Source organism: Rhamphochromis longiceps, linkage group LG7, assembly GCF_057381845.1.
Source record: "Rhamphochromis longiceps isolate RC_006_pf linkage group LG7, R_longiceps_female_GT1.1, whole genome shotgun sequence".
In the NCBI taxonomy this organism is placed as follows: Eukaryota; Metazoa; Chordata; class Actinopteri; order Cichliformes; family Cichlidae; genus Rhamphochromis; species Rhamphochromis longiceps.
The window spans coordinates 23,126,378-23,145,160 of NC_140563.1; the positions used below are offsets into that span (position 1 = coordinate 23,126,378).

The 18,783-nt window shown below is 40.0% G+C and overlaps 2 protein-coding genes across 2 annotated transcripts in view; both read right to left on the bottom strand.

Annotated features, from left to right (window-relative positions):
• Positions 1-47: 47 nt before the first annotated feature.
• On the bottom strand, positions 48-6,019 carry ric3b (RIC3 acetylcholine receptor chaperone b). Its single transcript, XM_085412912.1, has 6 exons — positions 5,799-6,019; positions 5,063-5,289; positions 4,667-4,745; positions 4,094-4,187; positions 3,295-3,425; positions 48-1,170 (listed from the first exon to the last, which is right to left on the bottom strand). Exons 1-6 carry the CDS (start codon positions 5,917-5,919, stop codon positions 686-688), a joined length of 1,137 nt encoding a protein of 378 aa, XP_085269038.1. The 5' UTR covers positions 5,920-6,019; the 3' UTR covers positions 48-685.
• A 1,848-nt stretch (positions 6,020-7,867) lies between these two features.
• Positions 7,868-18,783, bottom strand: part of LOC146665313 (rhombotin-1-like) — a 13,987-nt gene continuing 3,071 nt past the window's right edge. The window contains exons 3-5 of the mRNA XM_085412914.1: positions 15,533-15,658; positions 15,086-15,194; positions 7,868-8,561 (exon numbers count right to left, since the gene is read on the bottom strand). Coding sequence (XP_085269040.1) covers positions 15,089-15,194; positions 15,533-15,658 — 232 coding nt within the window. The 3' untranslated portion in view covers positions 7,868-8,561; positions 15,086-15,088. The remainder of the gene's footprint in view (positions 8,562-15,085; positions 15,195-15,532; positions 15,659-18,783) is intronic.

Consider the following 18,783-nt stretch of genomic DNA (forward strand, 5'->3'; position numbering starts at 1 on the left):
TTTGTTCCTTAAATTAAGAATAGTGTCATTTATTGCATTTGCTCACACAAAGGAATCCAAGAGCACAGTAGGAAAACTGTCAAACAAAATTTAAAATGACTGCAGTTTTAATGGTAGTGTTTCATTGCTGACAAAAGTGAGAGGAGGCACAAACATCCCAATATTGTGCACTAGGTATTAAGACAATTTGCATTCCCATTTGGGGTCTGATTCAGTCTTACTTGCTCTTGTTTTTTGTTTTTCTTTAATTTTAGATATACTTCATCTTCCAGTACCAGATAAAATAACATTAGGTCCCCTTAGAGGAGCAGAAACTGATGCCTTCTGACCTTCGTGACAGATCTAACAAACGGTTTTGTGTGCATACTGTCCACCTTTTCAGCACATCACCAGAAATCCTGGAAGCACATTATGAATTCATGCATGCAGATGGGTAATACTGTATTAGATAATGAGGGTTTTATAAACCTTTCAGCCACTGGATCAAGCTGATATTACTGATATAAAATATGCCCTGTTCACATCTTTTCTCATGTATTCACTTAAAGTTAAGCAAGGCTGGAGAAACTGTCATGCTATCACCAGCTTTCATGTTACTTCCAATCTGATGAGAACAGACTAAAAACCCCATCCGCCCTCCCAAACCAGACCCCGGCTCAAGTTGACTGTATCTGAATCGCGTTGGTCAGTTTGTGTCTTTCTTTGCTCTCCTCCTCTTGTTTCTCCGTCTGACCAAGCTGCAGGCCGTTTCCGAGTCCACTGGTTGCGCCAGGTCCTTAATCTTCTCCTGCTCCAATACGGATGTCATTCTCAGCGTGAGCTCCAGCTCTTTCAGGACTCCAACCAGTTCCTCCTCTGGGACACCCAGATCAATCTGACCCAGTTGCTTTCTGTGTTCGTGCATGTCTTCCTCCTCAGTTTTCCCTAAATCGCTCTCTAACCCTACATCGTCTCTACTTGCTGCTGTCAGATCAGATTCTCTCGCAGCTCTTTCGCTCAGATCTTCTGCTTCCTCGACCACGTCTCCACCTGTGACGTCTGCAGGGAGGTTTTCGAGCAGGTCGGCCCCGTCGCCTTCTGTTCTCTCTGCCTCTGTCTGTGGACTGTGGTGGTGCTCCTTACAACAGCAGTGGGAATGTTCCCAGTATGGATGAGGCTCTTCTGGATAATCTGTGGAAAGTTTTCAGAAATGCATCCCCTCATTACTGATCGCTATTGTTTTGAAATCAAAAATACAGCAGTTAGCAAAGGATAATCTATATCTGTCTATCTTCCATTCAGTATTGCAGCTTTACTTTGTAACTGAAATTTAGGTAAAAACTTAATTTTAAGCAAAGAAAAAAACTATTTAGTAAAATCATATGAAATCCTATGAAACATTTTCCGACATACAGGGAATCGCTGGCTTCACTTCCTCCCTGTGCAGTGTAAAGTTAGTTGCTGAAAGAGAGACTTTACTGACAGAAAGGCAAATAATTATAAGCAGTGCCTTGTTGCTTGGGAAAACTTTGAAAAAAACTTAGAAATCACACAAAAGTCTGGTCTGAATTTGTTCTTTTTGTGCATAAGCCACAACCTTAAGCAACTGTTTTCATTGTTGCAGAGCTCTCCAAGGGTGTGTTAAACGGACAGTTAATTTGATGCTTTGGTCAATAAAGAATCTAAAATCAAAGAAATAAAGGAGCAATTATCAACTTCTTCACATGCAAATGCATCGAAATGATTTACTGAAATTCCACTTTCAGTGTATTAAAGTAAACTAAGGACAGACTATTAGGTGGAAGTCATCGCTCCAGTCCTTCACCCTGACTCACATATTGTTGTGGTCAGATATACATCAATATGATTTGAATGCTAATCAAGGCAAAAAAAGATCAAAATGTTTTAACCTCCTAGGACCTGCCGTCCACATATGTGGACATCACATTTTGAGTTATTTAGACCAAAATAATGAATTTTGCTCTACAAGGGCCTGATATCCACTTACGAGGACGTTATACTGCTACTGTTCTATCAAAATTTTAAATGAATATCCTCATATGTGGCTTTTATTATTCTTAAAAACAAAAATAAGGTAAAAAAATATATATATATATATCTGGTAATTCTTTGTTTCATGCAGTGGAAGAGTTCGGGTCTTAGGAGGTTAATTACTTTACGCCATTGTTTTAAATACTCTCTGCTGTCTGCAGCACATGCAGCCGAAAAGTGAAAAACAACCACTGATTCATTTTGTATGTTTGCATTAATTTATAAAGACAAACTGCTGATATTTAGAGTCTGGAGTTTCTCACTCTAAAAATCGTCAGCCCTAAAACTCCAGTATCAGTCTGGCTTTTGTCCACACACACACACACACACACACACACACACACACACACACACACACACACACACACACACACACACACACACACACACACACACAGCAGTGGGTCTCCTGACTTCACTTCAGTCATTTTTTTTTGGATTCAATGGGACTGCAGCTGGAGTTAAACACTGAACAGAGACCAGAGAACTGAGTATGAAAACAAAAAAGGAATTCAGAACCACAGCACAGGAAATAGATATATCAAAGATATATCAAAGTACAGAAAGTTCTGAAGAAGAAATAAACTATCAAGGACTTAAAACCAAACACAGATCGCTCGTGTTCTGGCTGGATCATTTTATTCTTTACTTTGGTAAAAACTGCCTTTTGCTTGCTGACCAAAAATAATCATCATGACAGGAGGTGCAATCACAGCGTTCTGTGACTCTGCCTAAAACAATATTCATTTTTATAAGTGGATGATTTCCCCTTTATAGGCAGTCTCCTTAGGACAGTGCTGCACTCCACTTAACACAACTTTCAGAAAGAGAGAGAGCCAAAGTGGCTATGCTTAGATGTGGTAAGAATAGCACTTCCAATACTGACCTGAATAATGAAAACATCGCTGTACATGAAATGCAATCAACAGCCTGGCTGATGACAGAAAAATCCCTTAAACTTAAAGCATCTTAAAACAGCACCAGCAACTACAGAGGCCGCCTGTGAATTCGGCAAAAACACAAAGACAAGCCAAAAAGGATGTGGAGGAAGTAATTGACAGCAAATGAACCCGAACCCAAGTGATGAACAGTTACCAGTGTGAAATCAAAGAGGATCACTTTCTTTTACAGCTGGAACAGAAAGAATTCAGTTAATGAAACACATTCAAAGGAAACGAGAGCGAAGATGATGAAGTCGCTTTTTTTCTTTCCTAAAAATCTGATAAGAAAACATTTTCCTGTGGGTAAAATATAATCTTTTACCTTTCCACTCATCCTGGGGCTTCTTCTCTGGAGCCATTCCCTCCACCAGCTGACCCTCCTGCATCATCTGTGTTATCTCCGTCAACTGCTGAAGGAGGCTCTCCTCCTGGTCCGCCATCACGCCCTTCACCCTGCACACAGGAAAACAGAAACGTTTAAGCTTTGAATGAATATATTTAAAAGCCAGCTCTCTGAACAATGAGAGAAGTAAACACACCAGCACAGGCCCGTCTTAAGTTTACCACTGAACATCCAAAGGTTTCAGAGAAGGCTTGGGAGAGAGAGCTGTGGTTAGATGAGCCCAAAATCGAGCTCTTTGGCATCAACTGGACACGCTGGGTTTGGAGGAAGAAAAATGCTGAGTATGACCCTCCGCTGTCAAGCATGGAGCTGGAAATATTATGTTTTGGGGCTGTTTTTCTGCTAAAGGTACAAAACGACTTCCGTGCGCCGAGGGGCCAATAAGTAAACAAGAAACATCTTATTGGGTTGTGTCTTGCTTGGTGATCAACTTCTTATGTCACTCAGTGACACACAAATCAATTTCTAACTTTTATATGATGTTTTTTTTCTGGATTTTTTGTTGATATTGTCCCTCTCATTAATATGAAAGTATCATAAAAATTAGAGACTGTTCATTTCTTTGTAAGTGAGCAAACCGACAGATTCAGCAGGGAGTCAAATAATTATACCCACACTGTATCTCTGCTGTGGAAGAGATTGTGGATGCATGAAATGAAAACAAACAAGCTCTATAGGTTTTGCAATTTTTTGTCTTCTGTAAAAGGCGTGCGGTCACCTGTTAGGACTGTGGTGGGCTTTGGAAACAATCTTCTCCATCACCAGCTCTGTCTCCCTCAGCTTCTCCTGCAGCTGGGCCAGCTGGAAATCAGCTGGAGGGCCAAGAAAGGACAAAGTCAGGAGAAAGGGTTGCGGTACGTTTAAATTATGCAGACAATATAGGTCAACGCACTGACGCACAGGCAGTCAGAATCATTTGAACAATGTACAGTTGTATTATTTTCTTTTTTACAACCTTGGGGTTTTTCTTATTGGGTTAATAACCAAAACAAACCAAAGATAAACACAAATGCTTTCTGAGAGCGAGTGACTTAATGCATGTAAACAGCTTTAATAATGACTGAAATGCTCCCTCGATGTCGATGCTGGAAACCAAAAAAGGGGAAATTGTGTTTCTTCAACTTTATTACCACTACATAAAATGACAACGATCATTATACGCGCTCTTCAGACAATAATGAGCACAACAGTGATAATATGTGACATTAGATTCATTTAGCAGCTTAGTTACAAAAGCAAAAACGATGGGAAAGTGATTAAAAGTTGCTAAATGAGAGTGTGTAAAACTTACTGATCTTTCTCTTGAGGTTCTCTGAGCGTGATGCAGGGAACCTCCCCTCTGCTGGCTTGCTGCTCCCTTTAGACGTGATCTAGCAGAGAGAGAATCAGGATTAAAACTCTTAAAGAAACAACACAGCAAATCCCACAACCCCACAGGGAAGTGTGTGTTTGACTTCATGCTTTATAACAAACAACATCAGTCCTTTGCAGAAAAGACTGTGAACACTTTTCACTTCTTTATGGTTTCATTTTTACTTGACATTAAAATACTTTGACTTGCGCAATTTAGTGTAAATGATGAGAGATGTTTAATTACAGCTGCTACATGAAAGCTAGTTTTTACTTCAGTAAAGAGCTTTTAGGTACATCTCATGCTGTTTCTTCTCGCCAGCTGCTAGTACTTCACCTTAAAGAGGATGTAGAGGATGTAGAGCAAGATCCCGAAGCCATACACGGGGATGATCTGTCCTGCCAGGTTGGATTTGCCTCCAGCTCCCGCCCCTGTTCCTGCTCCCTTGCCTCTGCCTATGGCCTCTGTGTTGTGGGCCCTGGAGGCTCCGGACCCCGCGGCTCTCTGACCTCTGCTCTCCGGAGCCATCTGACGGTGCAACATTGGAGGGAACCGTCCTGAGCCTGCAGTGAGGAGCCAAATGGGAGTCAGTGCCACAGAAATAATCTTGCTGTTGAAAGGCATTTTATTGTCTGATTTTTTTAAGTAATGCATTTTTTATTTGACTAGCACAGCGCTCACTGAATAAATAAGTCAGGCTTTGCGTAAAGAGCTAGGCTTCATCTAATGTCTGTGCAGGTGTGCCAACAGAGTCATATTTTGTTTTCCAAATATAACCCCTTTAAATACAAAGCAGTTCGTATATTATACACCTATAACGGTAGATAGTGTCATGTGTGTGTTTGGCGCCCTCTCCAGGGAGGAAAATGCTACTACAACTAAAGTGATGCATAAATGATGCAGAACATATTTTGGATTGAAATACTAACAAAAGAAATAGTATAACACAATTTAAAAATCTAATAAATTAAGATACTCATCCATATATATATGTATATATATATAAAATATAAACCATATGAACCGCAGAGGCAACCTGACCAGTAAAGAAAAGCCGTGAAATGCGACGTACCCTCCGGCCGCTCGGCAGCATCCTTCCTCCCCCGGGATAACAGCATTTTGGGAAGCATCAACGCGACGCACAGCACGAGGCACGTCGCGAGGGTCACCTTCTGAAAGGTTGACATCGCCATACCGACAGGTGAGCGGTCACCTCCCTCACAGAAATAACGACGATATTGTGTCAGATTTGCGGAGAAAGCGCAGACGAAGACTGGAGTGTGGTGAACTTCCTTGTTGGCTGGAGGAGCGGAAGTGCTCGGGAGCTGTAGTTACATAGTTTCGCCGTTGGGTGGCGCCAAATGATCGTATGAGTGTTTTTAATGTCCCTGGCTGGTAATGGAAAGATTTTGTATGTGTGTGTGTGTACCACTTTATAATGAGCTTTATCACGAGCTGGCCATAACAGTTCATTTCAGACACAGGGGGCACTCCTTACACTGCCATTCATGAAAACATCATAGCGCTTCTAATAAAAGCACCATTATATCGAATGAATATCTGTTCATCATCACATCAGGTCATAGATTCCTGGGTCTAAAAATAATAACTATTATTATTATTATTATTTTATTTTTCATTTTTTTAATTGGAAACTGACTGGGCTGATCTAATAGAAAGTGGAAGCTTGTCCCACAGCATTGAAGATAAAAACAGTGATAGGACGGTCCTCATTATTTTAAGAAAAATGTGCCAGTACTTTGATTTCAGGAGGATTTGTCCACACTAAGGGGTTAAAAGTAGTGAGATGAAAAGTGTGCCTATACCATACAGAGATCACAAAGTATATTGGGGTTTGTTTGTTTTTTGATTGGATGGGATTTTGGATCAAATGGGAAGCCAGTGAGTTTATAGGGCCTAGCACTTGCATTTCTTTCCTCCTTCAGTAATAAAATACTTACATACAATAACCATATCCAACTTCTTAATAGCAATGAACTGGTCTGCATTGGTGCATCATATCTTTATTCTCTTCCCCCTCTTTCTTAAATAGATAACTATCATATCTGATATCATATCTCACAGTACAATAATATTGAATGGGTTGCATTGTTGTATTTTGTCATGTTTCTCAGGTCTTTGTCTGAATTTCTACGAACATTATTGCTAAGGATTGTCTTATTGCATTGGAGTCACACTGGGTTAAATATGTACACTTGGGTTTTAAGGGGTATTTATTATTTTCTTCTTTTTTTGGGGTTGTATGGAAGCCCCAAACGCAATTTCATTGTTCTTGACAATGACAATAAATAAATAAATACTAAAAATACTAAATTTATTATCCTGAAAAACTAAATATGACTCCCACAGTAAAACTTCAGCTTTCATGTAACTGATATTATACCTAAAAAGAAGATGCCGCAGTTGTAAATATGATGTTTTCCAAAAGGTTGACACTATTTCATGTACTGCGTCGTCCCACTCACACATACCTTTTGTTGTCTCCTTCGTCTCTCCCTGCTTTTCTGCTCCTTAAAGATGCAGTAGGGAGAAATTTAGAAAGTGTATTTGTTAGAGGTATCCCATGGTAAAAACCTAACTAAGTGAATCCTAAAGTTCCCTGCTAAATCAACTGCACCATGCATGCGGACTAACCCTTAACATGGACTTGGTAGAGAGCAGGTGTACAGAAGGCTTTAAATGTTTTTATCTCTGAAAACAGGGACTGTTTCTGGCCTTAAATGTTGCCGTAAGAGCAGTAAGAGTGAAGTTGTGGGGCAGGCCACTGAACAGTAAATGTTTTTTCTAAATCTGAGTTCAACCCTTGGACATAAGAGTGTGATTTTTTTTCCCAATTCCTGTCTGATATGAGCGGGATGCTCAGATTTTACTGAAGCAGGAAAATGCTGTGCACATGTTTTATGCCGTCTTGGAAAATGAACCATTTGCATATTCATCGTCTGAAGGAAGCACATTTGATTTTGTATTCGATTTTTTTTACGAGACAAGTTATTACTTTTGTACATTTGAAGGGAATATTTAGACTGTTAATTCCCTCTGGCGACATGTCTTTTCCCACCCATTACTGGCAATCTCAGTACATACAAAAAAACAAAAAACCATGAGCACACAAAGTGAAATTCAAATCCAGTTTAATTAGTCAAGAAAACAACAGCTTGCGAGCAGAATGAGAACAAAACTAGAGTGGGCTCGAAGTCCCATTCGAGGCTTCAGAGAGGAGAGGCGGGGAGATGGAGCTGGTACTCCTCAGTTGCTGAACAGAGCCAAACAATCTTTGCTAAAGTTTCCGTTTGTTTCGGGGCTTCCTTCAAGCCAGCTGGGTGGGGTTCACCACAAAAGACACTTCAGTGACTGCCAGAGCGATCTGACAATCAGAGGGAACTTTGTATTTTTCTTTGATGGATGACTTGGTTGGTGCTATGTGTGGCCTGGCTGACTTCTTTCCATCCATCTAGTGTTTCACATTTGGTGAAGTAGACTATGAATTATTTGCAAACACTAGTTCACTCTTTTTCTGTTCACCGTCCACATTAGGTCCTCTGGAAAATATCTTCTGATAGTTTCACTACCCCGTTTTCACTCCCCAGTCGATCTCAAGTCCATCTGATCAGAACTGTCAGCTTTAAGGGAAATAGTCACGCAGCTCTGGAATAAAGAGTTCAAAGTTGGGCTGCTGGAAATGTGTTCAATCAATGTTTTTTTTCTTTTTTTTTTCTTTTTTTCCATACAGTTCAGTCTGAAACAAGAAGCTGATGAGGTGTGTGCTGCTGTGAGTTTCGTAGTCCAGCTGGCTCACAGTGGTCCTTTCTCTGATCTGCAGAGAGAGATGGAAAACATCAAATATGTCAGAGTGAGGTCTGGGGGCTTCACAAGAAACAATATCATCAGCTTCATGTATCCAGTAACTGCAGTGTAATAGCAAAACAATGGTTTTGTATTATGAACAATACACTGTGGGCTACAAGGGTACTTTCAACAGGTAAAAACATGCTAAATACATAATTTATTTCATGCTCAGCTCTCATAATGAACACGAATATGAAAGTTTAACAAAGCTGTTGCTGCCGATGATAGTTTTGGCCTCATAAGCGTTTAATTCTCTTTTATTTATTACAGTGTCGTCCTACCTGTTTGATTTGCCTGTATTAGTTTTCTTGTCTTCTGTCTTTCCACTTCCTGTTTTATTTTGGTAATTGCTTTTCTTGTGGCTTCACTTCATCTTTCTTTTCCATCCTTTGCGTCTGTTTCCCCTGCCCTTGTTATCTTTCACCTGTCTTTGACTGTTCAGCCTGTCCTTTTCCTGTTTTGTTTCCCTGCTGCTTTTTAGACTTCTAAGATCTCGAAGAAATGATTCATCAGTTAAAAGCTTGCACCTCTTTACTTGAACCCATTCACACCAAACTATTCAAATCAGTATATCACTGTTTTACAAATCCTTTAGTAAATATTATCAGCAGCTCTCTGCAGACCTGCACTTTCCATATTTCTCACAAATGTGCTGTAATCACACTGCCGCTCAAGAAAAATGACTTAGTAATTGGTAATTCATAATTACAGACCTATTTCTAATCTTTCTTTCCTCAGCAGAATATTTGAAAACATACTTTGCAAACAACTAAATGGAGAATTCAACTTGAAGTGTTTGTGATAAGTACCAATCAGGATTTAGATCCACAGAAATGGTCACGCTAAAGTCATCAGTGAGCTGAAGCTCAACAGTGATTCACAGAGTTTCAGTCCCAACATAGAATTTCCTTTTAAATCCTACTATTAGTTCACACAGGTCTCAATGGTCTGTCCCCCTGGTACAGCTCTCACTTGTTCACTGTTTACAACCTAGTCAGACCTCTCAGGTCATCAGGTGGAGAACTTTTAAATGTTCCTAGAATCACATCAAAGTATTCTGAAGATGCTTCCAGTTGTTCTGTTCTTTGGAACAGGCTGCCTGCTGACCTGAGATTAATTGCCTCTATGCATTCAAATTAAAAAATAGACTCATTTTATTTTGCCATTTTCTCTCCCTTAAGGCTTTTTAAACCTACACAGGTTTTTATGCTTTTATCTTCAATTCAATTCAATTCAATTCATATCACAATAGTCAATTTTATATTATACAGTAAAGACCCCACAATAATACAGAGAAAACCTCAACAACCAGATGTCCCCCCTATGAATAAGCACTTGGTGACAGTGGGAAGGAAAAACTCCCTTTTAACAGGAAGACACCTCCTAGAAAATTGGATAAGCGGTCACACGAAGTAGGCTATTAACTCATTAAATTAGCCAAGGGTTCCCCTTGGACGCTCACATGAAAGAGTTTATGTTATAATTATGGATAAGTGCACTGGCAACAAAGTAGCTAATTTTACAAATTGTGAGAAAAATATGAAGAGGTATTGATAATGCTGACTGTCTCATACTACTGTCAACAACATGAGTGGTACGAGAGGAAAAGCAGTGTGCAGCAGTCTAGCTTTAAAAGTGCTGTTTGGATGTGCGTTTGCACTTTAAGCATTTTGGTCACCGAGACTAGGATCATCTATCCATGAAAAAAAAAAAAAAAAATTTGTTTGTTGCCAACTTGAAAAGATAAGAATTTATATTTCTTACTGATCAACAGGGAAACACGAAGACATTAGATGCTAATGAAAACCTATCTGTGCTCAGAGGTCAGAGGGATCCTCCAGGAATAGTGATGCTATGATTGTTTTGTAGGCAGGGATTTCATAGCTGCTGATCTGTAATCTAGAACGCGACCTCAGTCCCAGTACCCTATTAAGAAGTGAACTTTTTAGTGCAGATAACCGAGGGTTACCCAGATAAGATGAAATCCTGCTTTGTATTAAAGGCCTCTGATGGTCAGAGATCAGTGCACTGTTTTTTCCATAGCCATAAACAAAAACATGCTGCAGTTCTATGATGAATGCAATCCTTTATTTGCTCACAGAAGCCACAGAAGTTTGTGTTTTTACATAAAATTTGTATTTCAAATAATGTTCTGAGCAACGTGTGCTGTTCAGTAACTATAACAACAACTGCACTGCATTGAAAGCAACTCACAGAAATGTAACCTAAAAACTTTAACACTTGTTTTAAAAAACTCAGGAGAATAATTAATATTTAATTCTCCCAATTGGAGTGTAGATGAATTTACCTGCTCTCTATACTTTATTTACTTCTGCTTTACTTTCACCAAAGGTTGTTTTCTCACAACAAAGCACAATTTTATTTCCAAGTTTGTGTTCAGTGGAACACAAACATGTTTTTATCTTTATTATTTTTCACAATAAAATGTTCTTTGTAGTGTTTTTTTTTATTATTATTTTTATGCTTTTTTTAATCTACATGTTAATCAGCTGCTTGAAGGTGGAAAAACACACATGTGCAGTCGTCCAGTGGTCACATTCATGAAAACTCAAAAAGGAAAAAGATAAAAAAAAAAACATCCTACATCAACAAAGCTACTTGGATCTCGAGAGAACATTTATAAAGAGTTACAACCTTACGAAGCCAAAAAGCTTTCACTGTATCCATTTTATCAAAATTACAGGGTTGGGGCCACATATCTAAAGTAGACTCCCATTTTAGAGAGCTCCAAGCAAAACATGCAGCATATGACAAACATCTGTCTGCATTTGTAATAAAGTTACCTCATTTTTAACCTGAGTTAACAATATACTTGCCTAAAACCTTGAATACTCTGGTGTTTATGTCCCTGAATACATAAAGATGTTTCTTTTTTGAAAACAAATGATATCTGCAAGATTTTTCAACATTAACTGGAAGATCAGAAATCATTCACAAGTAACTCTCAGCTTCCAGTGTCCAATCGTGCAGGGCGATGGTGTGTATTTTACTGCTGTAGTAGTACAATTAGTATCATAATGATATGTTGGGCCGCTGGTGGCTTTTGGGAATGTTTCTGACCTTGAAAACTTCATATTTGTGGATTGCCTGCTTTCAGCTTTCCTCAAACCCTTTGCACTCATAGCCCAACACCGCTCACATGCCCATCTAGGGGTTTACAAAAGGCAGAGCCCAGGATGTAGTTCCACAGGATTTATGTGACTACAGTTAACAACTTTATAAAGAGTTCTACAGATAAGGACAGAATTATTATGATTATTCTCTGGCAGCACGGTGTTTAGAACTGTTGCCTCACAGCAAGAAGGTCTTGACTTGACCCCACCATCTGGCTGGAGTCTTTCTGTGTGGAGTTCCCCGTGTTTGTATGGGTTCTTTCCGGGTACTCCGGCTTCCTCCCACAGTCCAAAGACATGTTAGGTTAATTGGTGATTCTAAATTGCCCATAGGTGTAGATGTGGGTGCGAAGACTGACAACCTGTACAGTGTGTACCCCGCCTCTCGTCCTATTGTAGTTGGGATAGGCTTCAGTCCCCCCACGACTAGAACCAGAACAGCAGCGATGGGTCATTTTGTCATGTATGTAAAGCTTAAATTCTCTCTAATAACAAGCAAGAATACACGAGTTTAAGTGGAGTTACAGGGTTGCAGTGCAGAGAACATCTCCAACCACAATGAATATGTTGTCCCATTGTAACGCTCCCATTATTACAGCACTGGACAGTATATCTGACAGTGAGGGAGAAATACTTGCAATGTTGGAAGCTTTATCCAGCGTTTTAATGGCTGGAATAAACATTTTCGCTTTGCTTAAGACCCTTGAGCCTTGCTTAGCACATTGCAAAGTACACACTGTACTAATTAATTCTGTGTGAATCACAAAAAGTGATCTGGAAGCTCATATTTCTTTAAGCACAGCGCACTCCCTTAGTTTTACTACTGATAAATTTCATAAAAGCAAACATATTAATCTTCCTAAAGTAGCCAAGAAGATATCCTTTGGGGACCAATATCAAGCAGAGAATTATTAATCAGTTACTTCAAAGAAAAAGCCGTACTCAGAACCACACTAAAGCTTTACATGCCTATACTGATTTATACTTTGATATAGTGGATAGTCAGTGTCCAAAAAGTTGATTCTGTTCATCTGGACGTAGCGTTTTGTGGGAGAAACGTTTCGTCACTCATCCAAGTGACTTCTTCAGTCTCAGCTGACTGCAGGTTTCATCTTATAAACAGTACATTTGCATAATGACTGAAACCAGCCCAGTGAAGGAACAATGGGCTGGGAGGTCAGTTCCTTAATCTTAATTATGCAAATTCTCATGACCATTGATCAACAACCACTGACCAAAACCCACTGATCAAAGCCCACTGATCAATGGCCATGAGTACCGTTCACAGACAGTTAGGGAATGGCTGCAATCACAGCATTGTATGATGGCGAAAGATGTACCCTTAGGCCCCCTCCTTGATTCACAGATGGTCTTTCCCTTTTCACGTAAGATTAAGGAACTGACCTCCCAGCCCATTGTTCCTTCACTGGGCTGGTTTCAGTCATTATGCAAATGTACTGTTTATAAGATGAAACCTGCAGTCAGCTGAGACTGAAGAAGTCACTTGGATGAGTGACGAAACGTTTCTCCCACAAAACGCCACGTCCAGATGAACAGAATCAACCTTTTGGAGATTTACTTGGGCCAGAATGTTTGCAAAATAATCTTGAAAGGAAATTCTGAAATTTCACACAATTACAATTTTTCTGAACGGAAATATACAGAAGAAATGTATTACTGCAAAGATACCGGCCTCCCTATGTCAGATGTTACACTGACATATTCACACAGTAGATCAGTATTAAGTATTACTGCAGCCAGAGATGTTGATCATAAGGATTGATTTTTGATTGAGCTATCTATAAAGCCAAGTAACATGCATGCATAGCAAATTTAAATATTGGGGTTGAAAATGATTTTTTGAGGCAAACACACCAAAGGGTTGAAATTTAGGTTTGTTTCAAATCACATTTGACTGTTGCTTCACTACAAGATGGTAACAGCTGAAATAAAAGTTACGGCTCTCCCACCATTCATTTAGATAGGACAGGTGCTACCAAAGCTGGTTTCACAAATGAATTTCAGACCATTTTTTAAGACCTGTTTCAGTCTGCATGCCAGGTTGAATGAGACATATAGTACAAAGCACTCTGAGTGTTCAAGTAGAGTAGAAAAGCCCTATACACCAATCAGGCATAACATTATGACCACAGACAGGTGAAGTGAATAGCACTGAGTATCTCTCCATCATGGCACCAGTTAGTGGGCGGGATATATATTAGAGAGCAAGTGAACATTTTCTCCTCAAAGCTGATGTGTTAGAAGCAGGAAAAATGGGCAAGAGTAACAATTTGAGCAAGTTAGACAAGCTTCAGATTGTGATGGCTATGTGACTGGTTCAGAGCATCTCCAAAACTGCAGCTCTTGTGGGGTGTTCTCAGCCTGTAGTGGTCAGTATCTATCAAAGGTGTTCCAAGGAAGAAACAGTGGTAAACTAGCAACAGGGACACGGGAGGCCAAAGCACACTGATACATAGGAGGATTGAAGGCTGCACGTGTGGGCCGATCAAACAGACAAGCAACTGTGGCTCAAACTGCTGAAAAGGTTAATGCTGCTGGTAGAAAGGTGTCAGAATACACAGTGCATCACAGTTTGTTATGTATGGGATAGCCACAGTCATATCCAAAGAGACCCCTGTCCTCCACTGAAAGCACTAACAATGGGCACCTGAGTATAAAAACTGGATCACAAAGCAACATCACGTGGATGCTGGTGTCCATGTGCATCTGTGGGACGTGCCGGACAAACAAGTCTGCTTGCAACTTACAGGACTTAAAGGCTCTGTGCTAGCGTCATGGTGCCAGATACCACAGCACACCTTTACGGCCTTGACAGGTCCAGCACAATATTAGGCAGGTGGTCATAACGTTATGCCCGATCAGTGCATAAGAAGCAATCCATTTACTATTTACTATTTAAATCAGCGCAATCTAACCACACAAAGACTTAATATGGGGAGGCTTGCATGTTTAAGTGAGGTTAAAGTGAGGTCCAAATTTTCACATGTCTGTTAAGTACTGGAAAAGTTCAGGTCTAAAATGCAGATGCTTAAGATGCCTGTCAAGCGGTAAAACCTTGTGCAAAGTCTGTAAAATATTCAGTCTGATTAATATGTGGCTAAGAGATTCCTACATTTATGCCTGAATGTCACATAATGTGGAAAACACACTAAACTTTTCTCTGCAGGAATTTTAAATTCGCAACGTCTTGTTAGGGACTCTCGTGTCTGCATGTGGACATATTTGGGATGATCCTGGGCGCTCACTTGTATACCTTCCTATTATTTAAGTGCATGGTTTAGTTCAAACTGTCAGACCGTGTGTCTGGAGCTGTAATTCACCGTCATCAGAATATTACCTCTTACTGAGGCTGCCTCTCGGTGCTGCCATTAAGATGGCCCCCCTCATAGTCCAGCTGGCACAGGATCATGTTGTTCTTGAGGAAAAACTTGTCTCCCACGCAAAATCTGCAGAGAGAAATCAAAATATGGAACTGGGTCTTGGTTCTTGCTACAGCCGAAGTGAATGATGAGGTCCCAGAGGAGCATTTCAGGCATATTTTCAGCATACATCTGTAGCAATGATGCTTAGAAATTTAATCTTGCATGACTGCTGCCTGATTAACTGTCTGAGTGATATACAAAGTCTTTAACCCCTTGAAGTTTTTCAAGTGAAGGGGATTTCATTGCATTGTGATTACGGTGCACTGCTAATATGCTCTTAATGACCAGTGAGCTCACCAGTACATCTCCGAGATAAGTCAACTGAATTTGATCTCCCTGGCTAATTGCTACCCTAATCTTACCTCTGGCGGCAGAGCTGACAGGCAAAGCAGTCTAAATGGTAGACGTTGTCTCTGGCTCTCATCACCATCTCAAAGGCAGGGATCAGCTTACTGCAGGCTGCACAGTTCCCCGTCACCCCAAAGAGCCTGCAGAGGGAGAGAGGGCAACAAGCAGGCCTGTAATCTGGACAAACACAGATACATTTCAGCCAGGAGCTGCAGAAGGAAAAAAAACACTGAACTAGAGGACAAAAGGTAGCCTGTGTGTCCCAGAGAGCATCACAGATGATGCTCGAGCACCGTTCGCAAATAATCACTTCAATTACTGATTTATAGCGGTGAACCGCACTGCGTTTCCTGATTATTGATGGCTGTTTCCACTCCCCCTAATGCAGAGCCCACATTATATACATATAAGTGCAGCCAAGTGTGAAAAACCATTCAAATCGCGCCTCTAGTAGTAATTATGAGGAGATGATAGTATGAGCTTCTCATAATAAGATCTGGAGCTGTGTCATTAAGCTATGGCTGCAACTAACCATTAAGTTTATTATCAACCAATCTGCAGACTCGACAGTCAAAAAGCTGGAATGTGAGCGAAAGGCAAGAAAAGCTTGAATTTCTGCAGAAAACGTTTCATGTTTTTACTTGTCAAATGGCATGTATGATTAATTGTTTCAGCTTTGTTGCCAAAATTAGTCCAGACACCCCATGTGGACAGATAATGAGAAAACCACAGGGTTTGTAATGCATCACACAAACTCCAGTAAGTCAGTTAAAATCAGTTTTAGCTATATCACAACAAATAATCACCTCAAAGCTCTTTATGTTGCGTAGTAAAAATTGCATGAAAACCCCAACAGTCACACGACCCCCTATTAGCAGCACTTGGTGATAGTGGGAAGGAAAAACTCTTTTATTCGGAAGACACCTCCAGCATCCGGGTTGGACAGATATCTGCTGTGATCAGTGATCAGTATTAGCAATACACTGAATACCTCTTAGCCTATGATATGTTCTTTCTCCATTTCCTCCATTTATTTACAATAGTTCAGCATTAAAGGTTCATTTTTAAAATCTGGTTAGCTCATCAACAGCTGATTATACTATAAAATGTCTCCAACAACGTCTGATATGTTCTGACATTACAGTTTTTCTCTTAAATGTTTTTCATTTGGTAAATGTCCCATAAATTCAGAACCTAAACTATGTCCCTAACCCTACATAGGTCGGCAACAATCTGAGGCATGTTAAGAGGTTAGAGGTATAGCACTACAGTTAGCAAGCCTGGAAAAAAGTCAGTACACTCCATTGTTTTAACAGTGTTGCTCTGCCAACACTGCGTGAAGGTAGGGTTACAACTTTCCATCTATTCTCTTCAAACATCTGTTATTTCTGCACTAATCTTTTTTCTTCACATATGTGAGCGTTCAGAATATCAAATGTGAGAGTTTTCATAAACTGGATATGAGCTCTATCACTAATGCATTACTGCTGATAGAGAGCAGCAAAATAGAGATTAACTGATATGAAAATGTCACGATTTATATGAAATGTCAGTTGCTTTAAGAAGAAAGTCAATTTATTACTCTCTTCTGAAACCCCAAATTTATCTGGCAACTTTTGAACCTTGTCCTCAGACCACCTGAGAACAAACTGTGTTGCTATAAATTCTTTGTGCTGGCCAGCTGCAGATGGCCTCACCGCTTATTCACCTCTAACAGAATGACCAAATAACTCCCCAAGAGCCCGGCACACACGAAGACAAGTGGCTGCTGCTGATTTCCATATTCCATTAGAGGCCAAATAGAAAAAGGGGGCTTTGGAGGAACCCTTATGGAAAAAGGTCATCCATGTAATAAGGGAGAAAAGCACTGAGCAGCCCTGGATTACAAATGGAAAACGTCATCAAATGAGTGACCAACGTGAGAACAAAAGTGAGACCTAATTAACAGAATGTTCTGATCTAACGAGCTCGAGTCAGGCACCTGGTGGGTTTTTTTCCTGCTCCTTAACGAGGCTACGAAGCTCAATGCTAATTCTCTACAAATGGTCCAATTAAAAGAAATCACATGGTTTTAATCCCACTCTTCAAAGGCCTTTGGTCTGCACCCTTGCAATGATGAGGAAAACAGGAGGCAATCTAGCCAATTTAACTGTCAAAAGGGGTTTTGGTCTCCTAAGTGCAGTGCAGCTAATGAGCGACTTAGCTCCAACCAAATCCAGCTGGATTGTACATGAGACTAACACATGAGTTCAGCAATGTGGCTGCGATATCAGGAGTTCTCTTGCTGACCTGACACCAGATATCATTATTTCTAGGCAAGAAAAAGCAGAGGCATATAACTCTGAGTGGAGCCCGTTGATGCAGACAAGGTTTGTTTAGAAAAGGTTGATGGTTTTAAAAAGGCTAAGGTAGAAATCTATTTAAACCCCAAGTACATTGAAACATACTTACCTGTATAGTCATCCTGGACCAAATCATAGTCACAAAAGGTGCAGAATAACTTCAGATATTGTACAGATGGCCGTGCACCGTAATCATGAGGTGGCCAAACCCTGAAGGAGATCCTGCTTTATAGTCAGTTTTACTCTAATTGGGGCAAGAACTTGGTAAATTAATAACATGGGAACATAAAGGGAACTTAAGGCAAGCGTATCAAACCATGAACTCACTAGGAAAATTTTTATTGAGGAAAAAATTAAGCAGTGTCATGTCTTGATGCATGCTTAGTCATCCATGTAAGATAATCCCAAAAAGTTGATTCTGTTCATCTGGATGTAGTGCTTTCAGTCCAGACGAACACCTGCTTTGGCTTCATTTTTCACACCTGCAGTCTGTGGTGCTGCTCCTTGATGAAACTATCCACTTTGTATGAGTTTATAAAATCATTAGTTATTATTATTCTTTGATTCTCTTTTTCTCTTCTCTTTTTTTCTTCTCTCCCTCCCCTCACCCCTGCCCAGTCACAGCAGATGGCCGACCCTCCCTGAGCTGGTTCTGCCAGAGGTTTCTTCCTGTTAAAAGGGAGTTTTCCTTTCCCACTGTCGCCAAGTGCTTACTCATAGGGAGTTGTCTGATTGTTGAGGTTTTCTCTCTATCATTGAAGGGTCTTTAACTTATAACAAAAATTGAGTTGTTTGTGATTTGGCACTATCTAAATAAAAGTGTATTGAAATTGAAAAGCATCAACTGTTCATTCTACTGAAGTACCAACACAAACTTGATAAAACTTCATATCCACAGCATAATCACAGCTAATATCACCCTT